At 37.8% G+C, this 17,251-nt stretch overlaps 1 protein-coding gene across 2 annotated transcripts in view; it reads right to left on the minus strand.

Moving 5' to 3' along the window:
• The window catches only part of LOC134667246 (mucin-5AC-like), a 43,023-nt gene that overhangs the window by 1,834 nt on the left and 23,938 nt on the right, over positions 1-17,251 (minus strand). Inside the window, exons 2-5 of one of the 2 annotated variants that reach the window (XM_063524574.1) lie at positions 5,749-5,874; positions 5,300-5,478; positions 2,119-4,963; positions 80-1,776 (exon numbers count right to left, since the gene is read on the minus strand). In XM_063524574.1, the coding sequence (XP_063380644.1) occupies positions 80-1,776; positions 2,119-4,963; positions 5,300-5,478; positions 5,749-5,830 (4,803 nt within the window). In that variant the 5' untranslated portion in view covers positions 5,831-5,874. Of the gene's footprint in view, positions 1-79; positions 4,964-5,299; positions 5,479-5,748; positions 5,875-17,251 lie in introns of both variants that reach the window. The other variant, XR_010098617.1, reaches the window with a different exon arrangement.

Raw genomic sequence — 17,251 nt, forward strand, 5'->3', positions numbered from 1 at the left:
GTATTCGATAAATCAAACATTTAACATTTTCGTATAATTTCACAAAAATAACCTAATATGAAACTCCTAGCTCACTTACCGGTTCTTTGTAGTTGGCACCTAGACGTTTTACTCTTCGCCTATCAGCTTTCTCGCCGTCACATTTCTTGTCAGCATTTTTTTCTTCAACACATTGATTTTTACTTTCATCATAAATTGTGTCATTAGGACATTTGAAAACAGCTATGTCAAGGTCATGGGTATCATTATCTTCAGTGCACTGATAGAACATATTACAATACTTGGGATGCCGCTTAAATGAAGTCGGGCACACGTAAAGGTATTGATCATCCTCCGTTTCTGGGCAATCTTTTGAGCTTGAGGAACTGCTTTCAGTAGTAGAATCCTGATTATCTTCTGTTGTAGTGCTCTCAGAGCTTTGTTCTGTAGTAGATGTACTTGACTGTTCAGTTGTACTTGATTCTTGTGTGGTCGATTCTTCCGTAGTTGATGATTGTTCTGTGGAACTTTCAGTCGTTCCTTCAGTGGTACTTTGTTCAGTTGTCGTAGTAGATTGTTCAGTTGTCGTAGTAGATTGCTCAGTAGTGGATTGTTCCGTTGTCGTTTCCTCACTGGCAGTTGATTGTTGTGTGGTACTTGACTGTTCCGTTGTAGATTGCTCTGTAGTACTCGTCTGATCAGTGGTGGTCCTTTCTGTAGTAGACTGCTCCATAGTACTCGATTGTTCAGTAGTTTGCTCTGTGGTACTAGACTGAGTAGTGCTTTGTTCAGTAGTACTCTTTTCAGTAGTAGTCGATTTCTCTGTAGTACTTTGTTCCGTAGTAGATTGCTGGGTTGTAGTTTTTTCTGTGGTTGTCGATTTTTCAGTAGTAGTTTGCTCAGTCGTACTTTCTTCAGTCGTTGATGTTTCTTGTGTAGTTGACAATTCAGTTGTAGATTGTTGCGTTGTTGATTCTTCAGTTGTCGTTGATTGCGGAGTTGTTGATTTTTCAGTTGTAGTTGTTGTTGTTGTCGTAGATTCCTCAGTATTCTGATTTTGAGACCCAGAACAGTCACGAGGAGGGTATACAGAATCTTCATGGTTACATGTTTCCAATTCCGGATCCCATATCGTACCCTCTCCACATTCGAAATGATAAACCGAAAACCTTTGACCATTATTATCCCAGTCTACACACCTATAGAATTTCTTACAGTCATCAGGATCAGCGTAAAATCCTGCTTTAGTGCAATTGACTTGTGATTTTTGAGGTTTTTGCGTGGAACCTTGAGAACAGTCAGATGAGCTTTCAGTTGTTGACAAGGATGATGACGAAGAGCTTGTTGGCGATCCCGTAGTAGTGGTTGACGATGTTTCACTTGAGGTTTCAGTAGTTGTAGATGTGGTAGTTGTATTATTATTACATGATGGATTTTGGACATCACCTGGATGATTACACGTTTGTATATCTTGATCCCAAATAGTGCCTTCGCCACACGTAAAATCGTATTTTGTTAAACCACCGTTACCGTTATCAACACACCTGTAAAACTTTTGGCAATCACTGCTGTCGCCAAAGTACCCTTCATTTTCACATTTGTCATTACTGTTTTGTGGTTTGGTTTCATTTGAAGATTCGGTTGTCGATGTTTTAGTTGTACTGGTTGCTTCTGTTGTTTGAGATGGATTTTGTTCAGTAGGTCCTTGTTCTGATTGGTTTTCTTTTTGTGAACCTTGACAATTTTTCACTTGATTTTCATGATTACAAGCTTGTATATCCGAATCCCAAGCAGTACCTTCGCCGCAAGTAAAGTCATATTTGGTGTACCCTCCTTGCCCATTATCAACACATCGGTAGAACTTTTTACAGTCATTTTTATTGGGATAAAATCCTTCATTTTTACATTCGTTTGACTGGGAATTATTCGAACTGGAACTTGAATTATTGGAACAATCACTTGATGTTTCATTATTTTCCGTCCCGAAAGAAGACTGGGTTGTAGTGGTAGAGGCTTTGGTGGTAGGTTCATCTTGCCCATTTTGCGAACTGGATGTAGTAGAAGCAGAACTTTGAGAACTACAATTAGACATATCGTTATCATGATCACATGCTTGTATTTCTTGTACCCAGATCGTACCTTCTCCACAAGTGAAATCGTATTTCGTGTACCCTCCCTTATCATTGCTTACGCATCGGTAAAACTTCTTACAGTCATTTGAATTGGCATAAAAACCTTCCGATTCACATTGGTCTTTGTTATTAGATTGTTCATTATTAGGGCGTTTAGTCGTAGATGTGGTTGAATCAGTGGAGTCTGCAGTTTGTGTGGTGCTTCCTGATTCTGACGGAGGGTTCTCAGTAGCGTTTGTTTCAGAAGTTACTGAGCATTTATTCTCACCTGACTCATGATTGCACGTTTGTGACTGTTGGTCCCATACGGTACCGTCACCGCAAGTAAAATCGTATTTAGTGTAGCCTCCTTTACCATCATCAACACACCGATAAAACTTCTTACAATCAGCTGAATTGGCAAAGAATCCTTCCGACTCACAAGCGTCATTAGATGGACCTTGGTTTTGTTCAGTCTTTTCTGTAGTCTCTGATGTACCCGATGTACTCGGCTGCGATGTACTACTCTCAGCATTTTCACTGTTTCCTGGTTCTTGTTGTGTTTGATCATCGGTTAGTGCACTGCATTCTTTTTTAACAGAGCTTTCATGGTTGCAGGCGTCAATTTCTGGATCCCATACTGTGCCTTCTCCGCAAGTGAAATCATATTTAGTAAAACCACCTTGCTGATTTCCTACACATCTATAAAACTTTTTGCAGTTCGTTGTGTCGCCAAAAAATCCTTCTTTAGTACAAGAGTCTTTATTAGGTGCTGGTTTGTTTGCTGGTTTTCCAGTAGATGCGGTACTAGTGATTTGATTATTTTCTTCTGTATCACTGTCACTTTGCGCAGTAGATGATGATTGAGTTGTGCCTTCGTTTTCAGTTTCTTGGGTTGCTGTTTCACTTCCTGTACATTTGTTATTATTAGATGGATGATTACATGACTCGATACTTTGATCCCAAACAGTACCCTCGCCACATGTAAACTCATAACGAATATAACCACCTTTGCCGTCATCAACACATCTATAAAACTTTCTGCAGTCATTTTTATCACCCATAAATCCACTCGATGTGCAAGCATTGCTATTCGGTGATGATGTTGTTGAAGAAGGTGATGTCACTGTACTTGTTGTACTCGGCATTGTAGCTTCTGTTGGTTTTTGGTCTGGTTGGTCAACATTATTGTCACTCTGTGATGGATAACCGTTATCGATTTCTGCGCCTTGCATTATGTTGTCTGTTGTAGTAGTTGGACCTTGAGTATTTTTATCTGGCGTTCCTTTACCACACTTTTCAACTGCCCAAGCGTGATTGCATGCTTCCAAATTTGAGTCCCACACCGTACCCTCACCACATGTAAACTCATATCGAGTGTAACCACCATTACCATTATCTACACATCTGTAAAATTTATTGCAGTCTTGAGTGTCACCCATAAATCCACTGGAACTACAAACATTTTCACCGGGTGCACTAGTGGAACTTGAGATATGGTTACCCTCAGTAGCTTGTGTAGCTATACTACTTTCAGTAGTTGTCGACGTTTTATCTTGGTGCGTTGTTGTTTGAGACGGTTGTTGATTTTGACCACCATACCCAACATCTTCATTCTCTTCGGGAATCGTTTCTATTGTGGTAGGTTTTCTTGTTGTTGTTGTTGTGGTGGTTTGAGTCTGTGTTTGTGATGGGGATTTATTTTTACAGTCCTTTACAGCCCACTCATGGTTGCATGCTTCTGCATTAGGATCCCATATAGTCCCTTCTCCACAAGTGAATTCGTATTTTATATATCCACCTCTTCCATTGTCAACGCACCTGTAGAACTTCTTACAATCGTCCGAGTCTCCCATGAAGCCACTTTCAGTACATTCATTATTTTCATTCCCAGTGACAGGTTTCTCATTGTTTGGCCGCTGTGTTTCTCCATGATATGAAGAAGCTGTCGTTTGATCGGTGTTTGTTTCATGTATTTGTGTTTGACTTTGACTAGATTCTTTGGAATGATCAATTTGCAATTGGGTTTGGGATCCTTTATTACCGTGATTAATTTGTGTCTGTGTCTGACTTACAGCTGAACCATGTGCTATTTGAGTTTGGTTTTGTTTTGTATATGAACTATTAGGTATTTCTTTTATTCGTTCACCATAGTTTATTTGTGTTTGATTCTGTATCACGGAACCTTTGCTTATTTGTGTCTGTACTTGATTAACTTTAGAGCCATAAGCTACTTGTAATTGTGATTGAATAGTTTGTTCTGAATTCACTTCATTGTCAGCATTAGTAAAATCAGATTTGATGGTTTTATTTTCATCATCTGGACTACCTCGCCCACATCTTCTCTTTTTGACTGCCCATGCGTGATTACATGCTTGTGTCTCATCATCCCAAATCGTCAGTTCACTGCAAGAAAATTCGTATCTGATATAACCACCTCGCCCATTGCCTACGCATCTGTAAAATTTTCGGCAATTTTCACTGTCACCCATAAATCCGTCAGATGTACACGGGTCTCCACTCTCTGGAGTCGGCTGACGAGGCATTGGGGATCTAGTTGCTCTAAGAAGCTCCTTTATCGTGGTTGTCCATGAATGGGTTGTAGATGCACTTGTTGTACTTTTGTAATCGGCTGAAGACCAAGTTTTTTGGGTCGAGATAGTCGAAGCGTCAGCTTTGATTGCTTGTTCAGGGTAAACTTGATTTATTTTTATTGGAGATGGTATTTCTGCACGTGATCCATCTATTTCATTTTCGTTGACAGGTTCAGCGGGTGGTGCTGCATAACCACCACAATTAACCCTTTTTGTGCTTTTAGGGTGGTTGCATATCTCTGTGTCAGGGTCATATACTGTGCCCGGTCCGCATTGATACTGAAAATAATTTAAAATTTATAATTTTGTGAAGTACTCAATAAGTAAGGTTATGTTTAACTATAGAGAAGAAACTCCTGTTGCCCTCAAAGTGAAAACAATTAAAATATTTCAATTACCTATATAGCAATTCAGTATGTCAGGTGTATATGAAGTCCGAACTAGCAACCCAGGACCGCTTAGTATTGTGACGTCAACAATGTAACGGCCAACACGAAGCGGACAGGTAGTAAATGCTAGAGAGGTTGTATCAGAAGGTATTTAATTCTTTTCGATCGCGGGAATAAGCAGGTATGTAAAATTTTCTATTACTTTAAAACTTTGTAGGTAACATACTCTGAAAACGGTGTATTTGTTGTTAGCTCCTATCACACATCTGTAGAAGACGGCGCAGTCAACCGGATCCTCTTGGAAGCCTTCACCAGAACATAGGATTGGTTCTGGTTTAATGCCAGAATATAGCTTGACTATACGGCCGCTTACTCTAGGGTGACGTACGTCCTCTGATATGGAAACTGCAAAATAAGGGCATTGTTATTATTGCGCACCTATTCAAACATTTTAAGGTAGTTAGTCATTATTACTACAAATAACAATACACGGTGTATTGTCTGGTGCCTGTAGCTATTTAGGTACTAAAGGACCTATTACGGCGCTTGGACTAGGTACAAAACGTCAACTAGGTAGGTATCTAGGTCTTAAAAAGGACTGTCATAGTTTATCTGAAGATAGAATAACCAATAAAAAAAATGAAAATAAATGAAGATAGATATTAGAAAATTTACCATTGTTTGTATACGTTGTTCTGGTGAAGAGACCGAGCAATAGAAATGGTAAGAACTTATGCATCCCAAGGTTTGTTTCCATGATAGTTCTCAATAATACATCGTTTCCAACACGGCCGTGTCAACCTGAAACAAATAGAATAGTTCAAATAACGATTAATTATATTCTTGCTTTTTGTACAAAGATGCCGACGAATTTGCTGACATTTTAATAAATTTAAATATATATGTATATTATTTAACTTAGTTATATAGAGTCCGACTAAGCTAACTCTGCACTGTATTTGATATCACAGCGTATGGAAGTGTTATCGTAAACGTCAAATTTCTATGAAATTATGACGTTAAAATAACACCTTCTTTGTGCCGACGTTTAGACGGACTATCTAGTTAGGTAAATACTACGTTATAATACGACCCCTATTTTAATCACGTCTCCATTTCGAGACACTCGTGTTCACTAAAGACACGATCTTGGCAGTCACACCCAAAGCTGTACTTCTGATCGTGACGGGATTGATAAGAATGATACGATTTGAAGTTGTAAAATCCTGGATTCAACATCGCCAAGGGAATGTTATACGCGCCTTCTAGAGAGTACTTACGTGAGAATAGAAGTTAGATACTATGAAAGAAGCTAGTTTCCAGGTAATAGTTAGGTTTACGCCATGAGACATTGAATAGGTCGACCTGATAAATAAATTAAGGCAATGTTAATTATGTAATTTGTTGATTGTAATTAGTAACATTGGTAAATAACCCCTTAAAAAGAGATCTAACCTCCATTGAAGTTTATTTAATTAAAAGTACCTAGGTACCTAAGTAGGTGGAATGCATAGTTGTACTACAAGTTAAAACTGTTGTAGTTAGTGCATTTTGAACTCTTCGTGCGTATAGCTCGGCTGTGTACAGTTATCTACATCTACAATAATATGTTACTGATCGAGGGCCGCAAAAATAACGCTCTTGTCTTATGACTCTACAAATAAGATCAGATATTCTTCCGGCCTCCGTTGTGTAAGTAGTTAGCATATTATTGCAGGTGACTGTACTCAGTTTATAAAGTTACAAGTCAGTTCATTGTTGTCTCATATTTCACAACTCAATTACACGTTACATAACTCCGTTGTTCAAAGTTGCATGCGCTGTAGGTCAAGATCGGACGCGAACCAATGCTAACGTCCTCGTTTGACCCCGCACTTCGCTCAAAATACCCAGAAATAAACCGATTACTCACCATTTATTATTATGCAAAGTCATTAAGTCATTATAATTAAAACGAGGTGCCCATTAGGCTGAAATTGCATGACATGTAATGATATAAAATTTCGATTCGCTTGGGAACCTGGGATATTAAACTGGTGACTGTATTCAGTGCACGTCTCATAATAGGTACTTGATGGTTCTGGATGCCTCGCCATACTTAAAATTGCGTGTTCAGGTTATAGATTCTTCTTTCTCATATAATTAAGGGAATGATGGTAAATTTAAAGTTAGTTCGAGTGCTGATTTTGAAGTTCGAGTAACTGTTTCAACCTTTTTCATGATGAGACGGCATATGAAAAATAAACCCTTACCACCAACACCTACTAAATACTGTTGTTTATATTCTGTATTTTAGGGTTCCTTCTGTAGTCTGTATCTTTAGGTATTTATATAAAAGTAAACAAACAATTTGTACATTTTAACCGCCTGAATCAGTTACTGAACGACCTGACTTAACCGAGTTTAACCTACATTATATCTCATAAGTCATAAGTGAACGTGATATCACAAAATGATCAAGTGTCCAAACTGAGCTTATTACTTTATTTAATGTAAATAACACCATAAGCCTCAACTCACATAGTCATATAAAGAGTATGGCATACGCCCCCGGCGATGGCCTGGGCCTGTCCACATTCATCACCGCTATCTCAGATCGTTTAATTGCGAACTCTCGCGCATCTAGACGTTTTTTCGATCCTCATCTCTAAAGAATAAGTTTTCTAACCTCGTATAACACCTTAACGATATTGGGAAAATTTACTCTATACTCGTTAGACCCAGGGAGATTTTTGTGATTTCGAATTTGTAACTTTCTTTAATCTCTGTGAATTCAAAAATCTAATTGAATTTGTACATATACATCTATGTTAAGATATCGAATCGAATAGTACCTATATTTATACAGTTTCGTTGAATGCAAGGGATGGGTTGAACTCGTGTTGATCTTGATCTATTATTGTATAAAATTTATGGTTAAAAACAGTGCGAGACCAGTTTTTTATTATAAAAATATAAATTATCAAGTTATTCCTTTTATATCGAGTTTAGCCAAGTGTCAACTACCTAGGCGTCTATGTTTTTGTATATTTGCACCCTTAAATAATTTTAAATGTATTGTCGCTAAAGGTACAGAAGGTTTTTCATCATTTGCAGCCTTTGCAGCCATACTTTGCCAGATTAATGGGTTGTATCAACTTCCCTAGTGAGCCAACTCCAAAATCAAGTAATAGGTAATTGGCTGTTCTAAATATACACTCCAAAATTACACATTAGCCATTTTATAATGTGTGTGTACGTGTACTTTATTACTGGCCATATGAGACAATTATATTGATTACCTATTATATCATTCTACAGAAGATGAAAATTGTATGAACGAACGTGCTCTTGTACAGCTACAGTGGCCTATTCAGACGTGATGGCACGTCAGTAATCCTACACGACAACTTCAAAAACAGTGAACCAATTTAGTAAGAACTTGTTTGTATGCACTTTGTAGCAATAGATACTACCGGATAACCAATGTCCCAAACACATCTTTTAATACAGGTAGGTCTAGTGATTTGATATTTTAACCGTAATAAATGCAGTAAATGCTACTTATGGAGCGGGACTTGGTCAAAATAAATGGTTGTAGAGGTACGGTCTATGGAACAAATGGAACCGAAAAATCGTGTAAGCATAGAAAAATATTCTAATAAGTACTAGTTATTTGATAACGTATTTTGCACCACCATTATATAAATAACAATTGATCAGCACCGCAACTTTATAATGACACTGCCGGTTTATTTATTGCTTGTTTAATATTCTGTACTAAGAACATTACGACTATTACGAGTATATAATAAATAATAATAATAAAATCGTTTATTTCGACCAACTTAGGATCATATTACATTGATATTAAAATTAAGATTAAGATTAAAATAACTTATTTACATTAAAATTAAAATAAATTAAATCATTACATTCTAACTTATACTAAAACACCAAACAATAAGAGCCTTAGAGAGGCTTGGACACCAGCACGTGAATCATATGACAGTGATTCAGGTACTGGCAGTCAAACCTCTCTGCGAACATGTATGCGTCCTAGAATTATCACATCCATCGTATTTGCATAAACAAATGTAGCGCCTGATAAATCTTATTAGCAACAAAACTGAAAATAATCCGTGTAGACGAAAGGTAAGCATAAATGGGCTCTTGTCTGGACTATTCTTCGTATTACATTAGCAAGCAATTGTCTCGATATAACCAGTATAATTGTAACCTCGGAATTTAAACTAACTATCCTAACCTACCCGGAGATCACATTATACTGGGGGCCGATTTTTGAAATTCGACCACTCGATTTCGTGTATTTTGTTAAATGATATCTCCACTACTAGGCGTTTAAATTCTACTAATAGAATTGAAATCGAGTGGTCAATACCACTAGATTTCAAATAACGAGCGTCCATATTTCAAAAATTAGGTTTTCGCCGTTTTCCACCGATTTTCGAGTGACGAAATCGAGTGATCGAAATTCAAAAATCGGCCCCCTGGTTCCTTGTGCGAGCTAACGTTTGCTGGCGCTCGGTGTGCGATGGATATTCAGGGCCAGGCCAGATAATTATCTTAAACCCTTGCTGTAAGATTATTCAACAACAAATTGGTACCGCCATCTCCCTTGCATTCCCAGCGGGTAATTCCTCACGCATTTGCTAAAGGTCACGAGTGAATAACCAGGTAAGCGCGGCAAAAACAAAACGTCGCGTCGTGCCTTTGGCGAATGATTACGGATAGGAAAAAATAGTGTAAAATAAAGAGGGTTCTGTATAAGCTGCGCGGATGTTTTATGTGTTTGTCTGGCATTATTTTTATATATATCAGTGATATAAAGGCAAAGTTAATCTTCACTAGGTACCTAAGTACACCTACACGCTAACTGGGCCCACTTTTCGCTATCTAACTCGTAAAAGCTTGCGATAGACTAACAACATACGTTTAAAATTTTAACTGAATATTGGTAGCCCTTTGCTCGTTGTAATAAGGTTTAAAATTGGTCAGTTGTGTGTGCCGACGATGGGGTACGAATGGTACGATGCATTGAATAGGTGTGATTGATACAGTAGATCCGATCCTGTGGAATTCGAGGCGCATAATCTGTGAAGAGTATTGGGGTAACTTTACGGATAATTTCTAAAATCAAATATCTACTTATGAACTTTATTCATTAGGTAATAACCTTTATACTCGAGCAATAGAAACAAAAAATATTTTTGGCTACAATCTTTACCAAAGCGCCTTCATATATAGGTTTCCAAAGTATAAAATGCTTCTAATAATGTAATAAATATTCGTCTTTTGAAATTATACCTCGTTAGGTACGAAATGCCCTAATGCACCTCACCAGCATCTTATACCGGGTGTGGCCTGTAACACGAGCAAATAATTAAAACATAGATTGTAATCCTCAAACGGTGACACTTTTGTTTAACAACTTTTAAAAATTATGAAGTATTTATACTCCCTATTTTTCATACAAAATAAATATTGTCTTCAATGGACGCCATCGCCACGCCAAATCATTGTGATTGACGTTGCTTGTCACTCCTTAATCATAACAAAATTCGCAATACATTGCGTCTTAGAATAAACTTTAAAGTGTATTAAAAATCAAACCACAAGTTATTATTAAAAGTCGCTGAACAAATGTTGGTCAGTATGAGGAGTATAGTCTACAGTTTAATTTTTTGCTCATAATACAGGCCATATTATGATTACCGAATTAGGTTTTACGAAAATTGAAAATGATTCATGCATTAATTTTTATATTCACCCAACTATAAATGGTTCTAAGGAAAGGATCTCCAATCAAAAATCGATATCAGCATTTAAAAATATGAGTCACCTGCCTGAACTAGGTACGTAGTGTACCTACCTACTACCAAGAATGAATGAAATTTACATGATATGTACATTTAGTGCAATTATGTGAAATAGGAATCGTAAGCAGCTGAACTATGATGATTGTATCACTTTGCTTCTATTATAAGCTATCAGATCCTATTACAAACAATTAAATGAGATCCACGTTTACACTTATGAGCAAATTGCAATTCACACTAATAACATTTGCATTTACTAATAACACAGTGATGAGTTTTTATATTTTTTAAGCTTCATATGGTCATGAAGACGTGAAGTTATTAGATACTAGAGGGTTTACACCTGTACAGTCAGCAGCAGAAGTTGCTAAGCGCGCGAGGTGTTCAAAATTACCTTGACAATAAAGTCGCGTGAAGATCATTTTGAACACCTGGCCCGCTTGGCAACTTCTGCTGCGGACTGTACAGTAAAATCACGATCACGTTTCATACTACATAAAATAAATAGGTAGGAAAGCTATTTTCCACGACTTATTTTCATCGAATTTCTCTATTTTGATACGATTTTTGCTGTTTTTGTTCAGAATCGTCTTTAGTGAGCTTATCGCAATTTTGTATGTACCGTACCTACGTAAACACTTTATTGTGCTTAAAGACAGATCAAGACACAATAAAAGAAAATAGATATTATGTACAAAGGCTTATCCCTATAAGGGATTTCTTCCAGTCAACCGTTGACTCAATTTAATCACTATTATCGTATTCGCACACATTCCCGGGCATTGTTTTGTAAATCTTTTTATGCTGTATTATTATTTCGAAAAATTTCTACTTTGTTGCAAGTGCAACCCAAAAATGGTCTTCTATGTAAACTATATGTCTTTTATCATCGTTAAAATTAAATCGATTTTTACCCGACTATTAGCTATTCTATTACATATTAACTTAAACTCGAGCTCTACGCTTTTTTTATCCTCCACGATAAAAATGCAGCCATAATAGGCCTGCAGAGCAGATGTCTCCATACAAATGTGTCTGTATCGAGTGACTGATATAGGTATTGAAATAGACTCAAGTCTCGTCCAACTCATTACTAACTAAAGTCTCCTTTTACTTTTATGGGAACGAGAGTAAAACTGCATTTAGCATCGCAGAGTTATTACTGCCACACATGGAACGAACAGGTTCGTGAAGATGCGGTGGTCAAGAACTGCATTCCTGTGGCCACCAGATTGTCGATAATGTATCTAGGAGCAACTTGAGCTACGGGAACTCGTTTTGCAATGGTAGATTGAGCATAGACTGTAGAAAGTATCTTTTTGGTTATTTTTAAACATTATGGCATCTGTGGCATCGTTGAAACTAAATTGATATAGGTATATAAAGATTTCGAATTTTTCTTTTTAATACCGTTTACATCGTATATCAAATTATAAAAATTTTCTTCATTCAAATTTTTTTCATCCTAATCCATTTTTATATGCCTACCATTCATACATAATTGTGCTGATCTGTAACCATATTAGGTATTACGCCGAATACCTACCTGTATTATTGTACAATAGTAATCTAATAGGTGATTACATTTTTGACGCCAATTAAAGTTTAAAAACAAAAATTTTAAAGCTTATAAACAAAAATTAAGGAATCGGATGCGCATGTAAATAACATGACATATGTCATCAACTAATTTAGTGTGATGTTGCATAAAGAGACCCGGATTTAACTTTTTTATTCTTAAGCTTAAACGATTACCGCATTTGGCCATTTTCCGTCGTTTAGTTTTTGTCACGTGTGATGCGTATGTAAAAACGCGCATCAAATCATACGCTTAATTATTTCCTTTAACACTGGATCAGAGTCATTAGGATTTAAGGCCGAAGTTGAACACTTTACTTGCCATAGTTGCGATAGCAAAGGGACGATCCCTGGGCACTCTAGGCCTTATATATTTTTGGTTTGAGCACTTTATTTTAGCCTCGTTTAAGCTATTACAAAACTACAATGACGATATTGTTTCTTTTCTTGATAATCATGTTTTTAAGTTCCTACTTTTCATTATCTTAACATAAATAAAACCACGATACCCTTCCACAATCCACATTCGTATTTTTACTACGAACAACCTATGTTTACTAAAATGTTTACAAAATTTACTAAAATTACGCAGACGCATTACAGAAGGCAGTCATTTGTGTAATGGTTGCACAACTCGTAGCAAGTTCAAGATCGAGGCTACGCCGCGCCGCCGCCGTCTACGCATGCTCGTGTGCTCTTGTTGCGCGGGCGCGGTGACTCGAACGATGGGCAAACCAGTGTACTGTGACCCCAAAATTGAATAATCAGTGACTTGGACCTCAACAGTAAATATGGTAATAACATTTGATGTCCAGAGTTAACTTTGCTTGTAAATTAAAAATATTACCTACTGCTATCTTATCGATAGTCGTCTTTTGACGGCGAAAGTACCAAATTATGCTAAAACGCGCGCTCGCTCGAAAATTCGCTGAATCTAAGGGCCAGTTGCACCAACCATATTTGACAGACTGATCAACGTCAGCCGGCGCGCCCCGGCGCTTTACTATGAAACTTTCTATACATAAAAATTTTGCGAACTCTTTAACGATACGAACAGTTTGGTGCAACCGACCCTAAGAGTGCATTTATAATGGTATTGACTTGCCTGGGCTCGGTGAGCGACTGAAATAATAGCTTTGGCGGTGTAAAAATACTGGGCGGCTTTTTATCGTTTTTGTACTAGGTAATTCCTATCCTTGCAGTAGTAATTAACAAAAGAAACATCTCGTTAATAAAGACTAGTTAATAAGTACATTTACAGTGTAAGATTATGCTAATACTCGTAATTTTTGAAAGGTGAATACCAAAAAAATAATTATCCTCACTTTGAATACCAAATCGCTAGATTATATCTTTGTAATTCCAGGGTTCATTGTCAATCCACAAACTAACGGACAGATGGACAGCCGGACTTGGTGAAACTATATGGGTTGGTGCTTTAAAGTAACTTTACCGTATCAATTAAGCTTATTATCGCTCAATAAGTGCCCCCATACAACCATTTTCATTCGCCGTTACGACACGCGTTATCTTGTCATGTCAAAACTTCCGTTGCATATCAGCGTGTTAAGAGCTTGATCGCGGTATAAAGTTAGGTAGGTACTTAAGAATACTGGATTAAGTTTTAAGTAGAATAAAGGATCGGCCACACAGCTTTATAAAAGTATGGTCTTCTTCTTCTAAGTCGGTCCCTCACTGCTGAGGATCGTCACTCCGCTTACTAATTTTTCCTATGGCAGCTCTTCACTTCTCCCTGACGGTTGCTTTGTGGAAAGCCTTGCTTAGTGTGATATGTGAACAATACGGTAAGTGTGAGACAAAACCCCAAGATTAGATTAGACCTTCAGTTGTGCCTTGTGCACGTAGCGATTATTAGACTCACTAGAGTATTAGAGTATCAGCTTCAGTTAAAATTCACTACAGCTTAAAAGGAAGATCAAATCGTACATCGTACACGGAGAAAAAAATCTAGTGTTCTTTACCAGAATATTGTAAATTTAACTTGATTTTATTGTATTATATGTGACAACTAGACTTTTTTTACACATTAATAGAAAATTCTAGTTCTTTACAACATCATTTCTAGTTCCTATTACCCACTTACCTAGTATCGTAGACAATAAATTTTGTGTAGTATACAAAACCTATCTGTAGCCATCATTATAGGACAGGGTAGAGTTTATCAGATATTTCATTAGTGTTCAATATCATGACTGCGGACTGAAATAATCAACAATTTCTGTTTACTATATGCAGTATTGGAGAATACCAGATTTATGTTTGTGTTAAATATAATTGTTGTGGCATGAAATAAACAGTATGTTCTGTTTACTATATATATTGTAGAGTTTAACGGGTTTTATATTTGTGTTTAGTAAATCATTATTGCGGACTGAAATTGTAATATACTGTCGAGTGAAACAGAGTTAGGTTAAATATCTTAGGTGTGTCTTCGCTTTAACATGCTTTTGTTGCGACGAAGACTTACCTAAGGTGTTTAACATTATTCTGTTTAACTCGGCAGTAAGTACCTACATTGGCTTAGTCCGCAATAATGATGTTTGTGGTATAGGTGTGGTGGCCTGAAACATAAACAGAAAAATCTCAATCCTAATTACTATGAGTAAAGTAAAAACAAACTTTTCTTTTTAAATTCGTTTTATTCTTAGTAGTACATAACATAAATTTAACACAGAGATCATTTTGGTAGCAAACACAACACACAAACAGAACACTCCAATATAACCTTATCACTATTAGCAACATATGTATAAATTTTCAATTAAACCGCAATTCGCTTCGTCCGCACTTGTTCACTACACACAGACACTTTTTTTTGCTAAAACCGGTGATCTAAACAGGAATGAAACCTGATTCATTTATTATTGGTGACACTTGAAATGAACTCTGTCCGGACTTCGGTGAAAATGACAGAATGTTCTGATGGGCGCTGCATGCGGCGGCGCAGGGGTGCGGGGGGCCGCAGTTAGCTCGCCGTGTGCCTGCTACACTGCCACATCTCAAAAAACCGTTTTTTCGAGAAATCGCGTCTCAAAGTTTTGAGAGTATAGTTCAGGGTGTTTAATAGGATCTTACTCCTTTAGTTTTAGGTCTATGAATTTAAAATTTAGCTTTTTTTACTCGGAATGATATAACCTTCCTTATGACCACGCCACTTTTTAAAAGAAATGTATATTTTTTAAGACACAAGGCCCGAAAGACAGGTATTTAGAGTTGTGGCCGTATTGCAGAAACGTTTTTTAAAGATTTTGAGATGCGGCCAAATTTAAACACAAAATTATTGGATAAAGGTTACCATGCAAATATAAATAAAAACACCAAAATCGTTAAAATCCCTTTATTTTTACCCGACTACGGCAACGCAAAAGGAGGGTTATGATTTTGACCGGTATGTATGTGGGTATGTATGTATGTATGTATGTATGTTCATTTGTTCCCTCATAACTTCTAAAGTACACATTATAATTTGACAAACGATATGTCATTCGAATTATCTTAATCGTCCGCTGGTTATAGGCTATATGAAGTCAAAAAAAAATTAACAAGGCGTCCTCAGAGGTCATAAAGTCACGAACGAAAAAAATAAAAATAAGTAATGATTACGTGATGTATATCATTTGAAAGAGCTCAGTTAGCACATTTCAAATATATAAATATTGTTAGCTTTTGCGACCGGCTTTGCTTGCATGCACCCGATGAAACATTAATTTATCGGGTAGGTAATTCGAACTACGAATCTACAAGCGCTCTGGATTCTATCCGCGTATTACCCGACTACGGCGATACAAGAAGGTATTTGCAAAATAAATTTGTTTGGCCGCTATAAACATAGTGTTTTTTTTAATGACCTGCAATATTTTATAACGTAAATAGGTATAAGTCCAGATCAGCCAAAATGTATGAAACAGCCGTACAAGAGACGTAGGAAGCTCGCTGTACGCGTTCCAAAGCCGGGCGCCTTCGGCGCCCTCATACTAGAGGAGTCGGGCGTAGCCTGACGTACGTGGCGCGCTGCAAGCAGTCCAAAGCCAGGCGACTTCGACTTTCTTATACTAAAAGTGTCGACATACGTGACACGCTGGACGCTTACCAAATCCGGGCAAATGCATGAAACAGCCGTACAAAAGACGTGCGGGCACGCTGTACGTGTTCCAAAGCCGGGCGCCTTCGGCGCCCTCATACTCAACGCGTCGGGTGTAGCCCGTCGTCGTACGAGGCGCACTGTATGCGTTCAAAGCCGGGCGCCTTGGGCGCTCTTATACTAAAAGAGTCGGGCGTAGCCCGACGTACGAAGCTCGCTGTACGCGTTCCAAAGCCGGGCGCCGAAGGCGCCCTCATACTAAAAGAGTCGGGCGTAGCCCGACGTACGAAGCTCGCTCTACGCGTTCCAAAGCCGGGCGCCTTTGGCGCCCTTATACTAAAAGAGTCAGGCGTAGCCCGACGTACAAGACACGCTCTACGCGTTCCAAAGCCGGGCGCCTTCGGCGCCCTCATAGTAATAGAATCGGGCGTAGCCCGACGTAGGAGGCGCACTGTACACGTTCCAAAGCTGGGCGCCGAAAGCGCCTCCATGCCAAAGGATAGCGCAGCCCGATATATGTGGCGCTCTGCGTGTATTTCTGTACTGGGGATGCCCTCGAAAAAGTAATATAAAGTGACTTCGAATAAGTAGTTAGTAACGAAGTCATGACCCCAAAATTAATTAAATAAAAAATAAGTTCAAAAACTAAAACCCGACTACTGCAAATCGCGCTCTAAAA

This window comes from Cydia fagiglandana, chromosome 9 (assembly GCF_963556715.1).
Source record: "Cydia fagiglandana chromosome 9, ilCydFagi1.1, whole genome shotgun sequence".
NCBI classification, from domain to species: Eukaryota; Metazoa; Arthropoda; class Insecta; order Lepidoptera; family Tortricidae; genus Cydia; species Cydia fagiglandana.